Below are 9,239 nucleotides of genomic sequence, written 5' to 3' on the forward strand. Positions count from 1 at the left end.
CGTTGTTGCACATGCTTTCAGGTCGCGAAGAGTAAGTCCCATTTTCTCCAAGGTGGCTTTATAAAGAATGTTTACTGAGCTCCCATTGTCTATGAAAACTCGGTGAACTCTTTTATTAGCGAGCTGTAGATTGATGACCAGTGGGTCATGGTGAGGGAACTGGACATGGGATGCGTCGTCCAATGCTAAGAAGCTGACCTGTAACTACTGAGGGAGAAGCCTCAGCTTCTGCTTGTGTCAACGCGAACACTCGAGCTGGGGCCGAGCTGTTCGCTTTCCTGGGTTCTTCTTTTCTTGCCTTAGGGCAATCCTTTTTAAGATGACCCACTGATCCACGTGAGAAGCAGGCCTTTGCCCTACACTCTCCCAAATGATGCCTCTTGCATCTAGGGCACTCAGGATAAGACCTCCAGGCTTCACCACCACCTGGACGACCCATTGAAATACCACGGGGTCTCCTGTCAGAACCTGGAACTGGGAAGGTATCAGGAACCTTCCTCTTCTGATCACTGGGGCCAACACCCTTGCCTGAACCCACAAATGGAGGACCTGGCCTCCTCAAATCCTTTCTGGCTGCACTGTCACGCCTGATCTTGATCTCTGCACTCTCAGCTGTGAGTGCCTTCTCAACCACCTGTGCTTAGGTAGTAACCCTTGCCACAGTGGTAATACATACATCTCGGGCTAATCTAGGCTATAGCCCCTGTAAGAATCTCTCTCTTCTGGTCCCATCAGTGGGCACCAGCTCCTTGGAAAACTTTGCCAAATGATCAAATTTCAAGGCATACTCAGTGACTGATAAGTTCCCCTGTAGTAGCCTGATGAATTCCTCAGCTTTAGCTGCCCTGATGGCATCATTATAGTACTTTTCATTGAACAGAGTCTGAAACTCTTCCCAAGTCAGGGCATTCACATTCTTGGTCTGGGTAATCACTTCCCACCAAATCCGAGCATCTTCCCGAAACATATAAGTGGCACAGGCCACCCTCTCATTACCAGTTACCCTCATAAAATCAAGGATAGTGGTAATCATGCTCATCCACTGTTCAGCTTTGGCAGGATCTGCACTGCCCTCAAATAATGGAGGTTGCTGCTTCCTGAACCTTTCATAGAGAGGCTCCCATTTATTCCCAACCTTTGGCAGCTGCCCAGCTGCTGGCACCAACACAAGAGGTGCCTCTGATACACTGGACACTACAGGCCCTTGCTGTTGTTTCAGGAGGCGAAGCTCTTCCCCCTGGTTTAATATCGTAGCCTGCAGATCACTGACTATCTGCTGCCAGTTAACAGAAGCTGGTTGTGGAATCTGTGAATGGTCATTTTCCTGACCTTGGCTATTATCATTGTTCTGGCCCTGATCACTCTGGCCAACTGAAGTTCCTATCTGCTCTAGATTCATATTTCTATCACTGATACCTTGCTGAAACAATGGTCAATACGGCCAGTCAGGTAGTAATAACTAAATCTCTTGCCGCCTTACGGTCCAAGAACAAACAGACAATTATCACATTCCACAGTCATACAGATACATGTTCATAACATTCAGCACCCAGCATGTATCACATAATAACTCATAATCAATCATACTTATAAGTATGTTCCAGCAATTTCAGTACTAATAAGCACACAGTTGCTGAGAATATAATATTTCAGGGCACAGGTTTAACATAGTGCTTCATGCATACGGGTAAAGCATATATACCGTATTTAAGCAGCCATACATATTACTACATAAATAGTTACCAAACCATGAGTCGAGCTTGACTTCAGTGATGTGTGTACATGCCTAGCCAATCTACAGGAACCCTAACCTTGGCATTGCTTTGATACCAAGTTGTAATGCCCTAGTTACCCCAGAGCAGTTACGATGAACCGGAAATTTGACCCGTTGCCCGAGTGCCTTTGGTTAAAAACGTGCTCTAAATGTGATTAACAGGTTAAGGTGGAAAAATCAATAAAAGGAAAGGATGTTTTACATTATAAACTGCTCTGCAGAGTTAATCAAAATATTTACAAGCTGTTCTCAGTACAAAATGGTCATTACTGTTTCAAATTTACAATCCCGCCGACCTGAGTGGCAAAATAGGGTAAACCCCCTAGTTCCTCTGAGAACTCCTTGGCCGTGGTGGTCAAGCGGCTGCATATGTACACAACATCGCCTAAGCTCTCCACTCAAGGCTGGGTGAGCTTTTCTTTCCCTTTACCTGCACCACATAGCACCCATGAGCCAAGGCCCAGCAAGAAAACACAATATAACATGATATAATAATCATTCATGACTATCAGTCCCAAAACAGATAGGTGACAGTCACAAAAGTCACTGAAATGGGTACAGCCCCCTCTAGCCATGTGACGGTAGGATCACCAGGGCTTAACAGATAATGAACCTTTCATAGCTTAAACAGGATAGGTGCATGGTGATTAGTCACCAACATAACCTTCCTCATGACCATAGAGTCATAACCTTGGAACATCGTTCCCTAGCCATGTGACAAGCAGTCACTGGGGCCCTGTGCCCTGGCTCTGAGTAACTGGTCATAGACTAGCCAAGCGCTTATAAGTTTAATCGACCTTAGGGTCGGTCCAGAATTAATGCCATAGATCCATTCAATGACGATATTGATTAGATCTAATCTTCATTTGGCCCTGTGTTCATGACGCTATGCTATCCCTGACTCTTAGGTCAGTAGCCCTGACTAACCAGCACATATACAAGTACACAACATTCACTAGCATGTAATATGCATTCCATGTCCACATTTATCAACCAACATGCCTCAATAATATTCACGCATGTCATATACATATACAGGGTGCAGTTGTATTCATACATTGTTTTCTTACCTCAGATTCGAGCTAGAATGATAAAAAGAACGACCCTTGAGAGTGATCAACCTTTAGTCCTTTAGCGGTCACCTAATCATAACCAAACACGGGACATCATTAATAATAATGATCAACATAGGTTTCCACACCAATATCTAGCCTCCGGAAGATCAATCCCAACTAATCCAAGTAGTAGGAACACTCCCGAGGCCTATAGCTAAGTTCCCGGGGTCAAAACGAGCAAACGGGGTGAAAACAGGGAAAGGGCTGCGGCCTTGGCACCTTGGGCCGTGGCCCCCAAAGATTCCTAAAGCAAGGGCTGCGGCGCCCAATTGGTGCAAAACTCCCACCTGCTTCTTCAAAGCAGGGCCGCGACACCAGAAGAACAGGGCCGCGGCCCTCAACTCTGGGCCACTCCCAAACGTATTTTAAACACCCCAAAGCCTCCGAAATCATACCTAAACATTCCCCAATCATCAAAACAAAGTTCCCAAGCTTCCCGATACTTCAAAACCCTCAAAACCCAAGGTTCAAACGAACCGAAAACTCAAGAATTCACAAAATCAATTCAAAGCTTAGAAACTCGGAAAAACTCAAAACTTAAACTTTGATTACCTTCGATTGGGTTGTTTTTCGTCGAATCTTTCAGTTAAGAAGCTTATAATCTTTCCTATGATCGCTATGCCTCGATCCTCGCTTGATTCCGACTCCTAGAACTCAAGATTTCTTCAAAAAGGCTTAAACGGTAAAACGGACTATCGAAAGAGAGAACGAGAGGTTTTCTAATCGTACGTTCTATCTGACAACTACTTCAAGCTTAAGTAACCTCAAATAAAACCTAGTGCTCGGGGTCCCGAAAATACCCCCGGGGACATTATAGTCAAAACCTCCGAAATTTCACCCTGATCTCAAATATTCCTAATTTATCATCAAATAAACATTTCTATTACCCCAAAATTGACCCCGTTATGACAAAACCGCTAATCCACTCTATATGATCGTCTCATGCCGAATAGCTCGAATATATCTCCATAATAATGGAATCTCATTCACAAATCAAGTTATGCACGTAAATACACATATTCACCCTCAATGGGCCAAATTAACAAAACATCATAATTATTCAAATGTGGACCCGCATGCACGCATATAACATCATACCATAGTGTAATTCACATATACATGCATATTATCAATTAATGGTATAATTAAACAAGTATGGCCCTCCCGGCCTATTCCCGCCATTAAACCATATCGGAGAATTCGGGGCATTACATTTATGCCTATTTAGGCGATCCCTCAGGTCCGGGTTTGACAAGTTAACATTACCCCGATTTTGATTCAAGTGTTTTCGCAGGTCAGAGCGATTCCTGTGGTTCCCAGTATTCTTTCGACCTCGATCATGCATACTGACTAATCTAGTATCTCCGGAGTCGTCACTAGTATGACTCGTCGCATGATTATTTCGAGATGGGTCTCTTTTATTGATTAGTGCATGAAAATGCACTTATGCAAGCAAAAGTATCTAAATAAATTACATTTTAATTATATATTTTCATGAAATTAATATAAAATATTTATTTGATATGAAAATATGTGATTTTAATTTGATTTATTTTACTTTGTAGAGAAAAATGGTAAAATTGCAAAGAAATGAAATGAAGTGGAGAAATAGAACCGAAGCCCAAGCCAAACAATAAGTGAAAGAGGGAATTTAATGTTGCATTTCATGTATACAATCTCTCCATTTTCATTCTCTATCTAAATCTCCATCTAAGCGCAACATGTGGCAAAGATTGATCAAAGAATTGATTGAAATTCAAAAGCTACGTTCAACATTGATCTCCCTTCCTAAATTGCAGCGACGAGTGGCAAAATCAAATGGATAATATCAATTTGATTAGTATGTTCCAGCAAAGCATACTTCGGTTTCTGATCCCAAAAATTGAGCCATTTCCTATTATTAATTTATAAACGTACAGATTTTCACTTTAATTCTATTTATGACTTGATGTTACAATTGTTTCTCCAAAAAACACTATATAAAGGAGACCTCTTTTACACATTTTGTGTGTGTAATTTTCATTAGCAAAAACTATAGTAAATTTTAGTCTTATTTTGTCTATCTCTTCTCATATTTTCTCTTTAGATTATTGTGAGAATGACTAGTATTTTTGGCTAGTTTCCTAGATAAGGTAAAGGATGAACCTATATGCAAGGTAAAATTTATTTGTGTTTTGATTCACCAAATGCTTAAAGTTTATACATTTGAGTAATATATTTTTTTTCTATTTTTCTCTATCTCTATATCAATATATTTATCTATTTAGTATTATATAGAAATAGTCATGCTTTTTCTATGTGAATATAATTAGTACAAATATGTTGATATTATAATTTTATGATTAGTCTTTTATTGCAATATTGTTAATAAGGTATATTGTCATTCTTAGATTTTTCATAAGATTATTTTCTATGTTCCTAAGGTGAGAATTGTTATTACTCGAATACATTTTATTATATATGTTCTTCATGTTTTATCTTCCGATTAAATTGTAGGGAAGTGAACGATTTAATTGTGTTATATGTGTAAATCATAATCCAAATAAATGAGCCAATCATAATCATAATCATAATCCAAATATATGTGTGAATCATATAGGTGATTCTTGAAACCTTATCACTTTTGTTATTAAATTTTTCAACCAATTTTATTTTCAATATTTTCTCAAAAACCACCAACAATTATTTACTGTGTGTGCTTTAGTTCTACTAATCACCTTTTGATTAAGATATCTCTCTGTGGACACGACCGCCCATACTACACTACAACAACCGCTTTGTGAAGACAAGTTTGGGTGTAATCAAATTTTGGCACCGTTGCCGGGGAGATAGATATCAAAAGCTTAGTGGAATACACGACCAAGAGGTAAGTCATTTTAGTTTTATTATTTGCTTTCTTTGTATGTGTGTGTAATATTGGTGTTACCATATTATTTTATTATTAGTATTATCTTTTATATGTTTGAATCATTTACCAAAAATAAAAAAATAAAAAAATATTGTTAGTTACTAATTTTGTTTATTTTGAATTTTGATTTTACACTTTTTTTTTTAGAAAAAAAATCGTTAGGATTTATTAGTGTTGCATATAGGACTAATTTGTTTTTTTTTTCTCTTCTTATAGTATTAGTTTCATTATTAAAAAAAAATTAAAAAAATATTAGTCATTAATTTTCTTTATATGTTATTTTTATTTTTAGCATTAATTTTTTTTTAATTGATTGCTTCCAAATTATCATTCATTGTTAATATTATAACTATTTGTCAATTAATTATTTTGTTTCTAATTTTACTTTTTAGCTTTAAATTTATAGATTTAAAATTTTTAGATAATAACTTAGGTCTCATAATTTGTGTAACATTAGGTTTTAGATTGGCTTTAATTTAGGTTCTTCCTCTTTAACTCTTTTTTTTTTTTTTTTTTTAAAAATCATAAAATTTTAGCATAAAACTTTTAGTATTGGGAACAATAGTGTAATGCTACAAGTGGTAAAATCTGAGAGTATTCTGTCTAGAAAGATTGGCTTTTAAGGTTTGTGATAAAGTACCCTCTACACTTTCCTGGGAATTTGGTTTTGTCTAGGAAAGTGTGGGACGAAGCGGTACCTTGGCAACCTTCCCAATCGGCTTGGGAATATTTCTTGTGTATGCCTTTGTATTATTACATTTTTGAACTTGTTACTATTTAAAAAAAAAACAAGCTTGTTCTTTCAAAATAAGTAAATTATTTTACTTATTGGTCATTTGGTTGAAAAGGTTTGAATTGTGATTTTTCATACTCATCTAGTAACATCGGGGAGTTCTAGTGAGGCATGTGAGATCATTTCAAATTGTCCAAATTTACCAAGGAACAAGTTTAACAAAAAAAAAGGTCTCATTTTTTAAAGTGGATGAATTGTCATAGAGATGAACTAGGGAGATTTGTTAGGAGACCTAACACCCCTAGTGACAATTCTTCTGATACATACAACATTTCCTCTCCCACCTCAACAATTGCTCATAATCCTTTCGCAATGGCTCATCATGAGGAAATTCAGCAAAGAAGTCTAAATGATTATCTCCATCCTACTCGTACTCCTACCCCTTCTTGTATCATCTTTCCACCTAATATGCCTAACTTTGAATTTAAACCTGGCATGATTCAACTCTTGCCAAATTTCCATGGTTTAGAAAATGAAAATCCTTATGTGCATATTAGGGAGTTTGAGGAGGTGGTAGCCACTTTCTATAACCAAGCTAATATCGCGGATACTGTACGATTGAAGTTTTTTCCCTTCTCTTTGAAGGATAAGGATAAAAGCTGGTTATACTCTCTGAGACCAAGGTCTATTGGAACATGGGATGAAATGACATCGTCATTCTTCCACAAATACTTCCCTAACCACAAGACCAATGGCTTAAAAAGACAGATTTTTACTTTTTCCCAAAAAGACAATGAAACTCTCTATTAAGTTTGGGAAAGGTGGAACTGTTAACTCTTTGTCCCCACCATGGCTATGAAAAATGGCACCTAGTCTACGAAGGCCTCACTATTCGTGAATGCCAGTTTGTAGAAATGATGTGCAATGGTGAATTCCTTCAAAAAGATCCTGAAGAAGCCTTGGAATATCTCAATGAGCTTGCAGAAAAATCTCATACCTGGACTGGTCCAAGTGCTACTGAAAGCACTAACTGAAATCGACCAGCAGGAATTTACCAATTGAGGGAGGAGGATAGCCTAAAAGCCCAAGTTTATTCCTTAACAAAGCAACTTGAGGCCTTTAAGACAAAAGGTGGGCAAGGAATTCATATGATTGCCCGAGCAGAAACACATGAGGCATGTTTTGTGTGTGGAGGAATGGATCATTTAGCTAAGGACTGCTTAGCTTTTAGGGAAATCAGGGGAGTTTATGAAGAGAAATGCAATGCCTTAGGGGCCTATAATAAGCCATTCTCTCATACGTACAACCCTTGTTGGAGAAACCACCCAAATTTCAGCTGGAAAGATCCCAACCAAACACAATCTTCTGGAGGGCAATGGAGAAATGAGCACCAGTCTCAACCATCAAAAGCTCAACCTGCTCCTCAATACAATGCTCCTCCTCAAAGGAGTTCTCTTGAGAACACCCTTCATTCATTCATGGAGGAGCAAGCCAAAATAAATCGTCAAATGATGGAAGAAATCAAGGAAATGAAAAGTCAATTTTCAAAACTGACTGGATCCTTGGTTAATTCTGAAAGAGGCAAACTTCCTTCTTCCTTCTCATCCTCAATTCAATACACAAGGGAAACATATGGCTCAAACCTCCAACTCTAACGATCAAAACGTTAAGGAGGCTAATGCCATCACAACTAGAAGTGGTAAAGCTTTGGAAGATCCACCAATACCAAATACTACTTCAAAATTTCCAAATGTTGTCTCTGAAAGTGTGCCATCCAATTCTTCTGCAAAAGTTCCATTTCCCCAGGCTCTAAGACCTACTGGGAAAATTCCTGAAAATCGAGGAGAAATCCTTGAGCACTTGACACAAGTGAAGATAAATCTTCCTTTGCTTCACATCATCAAACAAGTGCCAGCCTATGCTAAAATCATCAAGGATCTTTGCACTGTAAAAAGGAAGCATCATGTCAAGAAGACTGCTTTCTTGACTGAGCAACTTAGTGCGGTAATTGAACAAAAGACACCACCAAAATACAAAGATCCTGGTTGTCCCACCATTTCCTGTCAAATTGGGACTCATGAATTTAGCCAAGCCTTGCTAGACTTAGGAGCGAGTGTCAATCTCATGCCTTTTTCTGTCTACTCACAACTTGGTCTTGGTGAAATCAAGCCTACTTCTGTAGTCTTACAGCTGGCTGATCGTTCTATTAAGAAGCCTCGGGGTATTGTTGAGGATGTTCTTGTTCAAGTTGACAAATTCTATTACCCCGTTGACTTTCTCATTCTGGATACTCAATCTGTGGTTAACATGTAGTCAAAAATCCCTATCATACTTGGAAGACCTTTCCTTGCTACAGCTAATGCCCTTATTAACTGTAGGAATGGTCTCATGAAAATATCGTTTGGGAATATGACTCTCGAGGTCAATATTTTTCATGTTGCAAAGCAACCACATGATGATGGTGATGAGTGTTATCAGAAATTTCTGATTGACACGCTCATTCCTGAGGAGATTCAATTGCAAAGAAATTCTGATGATCTTGATGAACTCCTATCTTTTTCTGAAAGTTCTGGTTTTCATGAGTCAATTAATGAAATTTCTTGTTACAAAGACTCACAAAACAGAAGAACAAAGTTTTGGCAACCTTGCTTTGAAGAGCTACCTAGTGAAAGGGAAAAGCCAAAACCTTCTGCTGAAGAGGTTCCTATT

The 9,239-nt window shown here is 38.3% G+C and overlaps 1 protein-coding gene and 1 non-coding gene across 2 annotated transcripts; one reads left to right on the forward strand and one right to left on the reverse strand.

Annotated features, from left to right (window-relative positions):
- Positions 1 to 7,282: 7,282 nt before the first annotated feature.
- Positions 7,283 to 7,386, reverse strand: LOC133787715 (small nucleolar RNA R71). The gene has a single exon (XR_009872717.1). It is a non-coding gene; the product is annotated as a small nucleolar RNA R71 (small nucleolar RNA).
- A 340-nt stretch (positions 7,387 to 7,726) lies between these two features.
- Positions 7,727 to 8,843, forward strand: LOC133784931 (uncharacterized). The gene is made up of 3 exons (XM_062224197.1): positions 7,727 to 8,095; positions 8,202 to 8,399; positions 8,490 to 8,843. Exons 1-3 carry the CDS (start codon positions 7,727 to 7,729, stop codon positions 8,841 to 8,843), a joined length of 921 nt encoding a protein of 306 aa, XP_062080181.1.
- The last annotated feature ends 396 nt before the right edge of the window (positions 8,844 to 9,239 follow it).

This window comes from Humulus lupulus, chromosome 6 (genome assembly GCF_963169125.1).
Source record: "Humulus lupulus chromosome 6, drHumLupu1.1, whole genome shotgun sequence".
Taxonomy (NCBI): domain Eukaryota; kingdom Viridiplantae; phylum Streptophyta; class Magnoliopsida; order Rosales; family Cannabaceae; genus Humulus; species Humulus lupulus.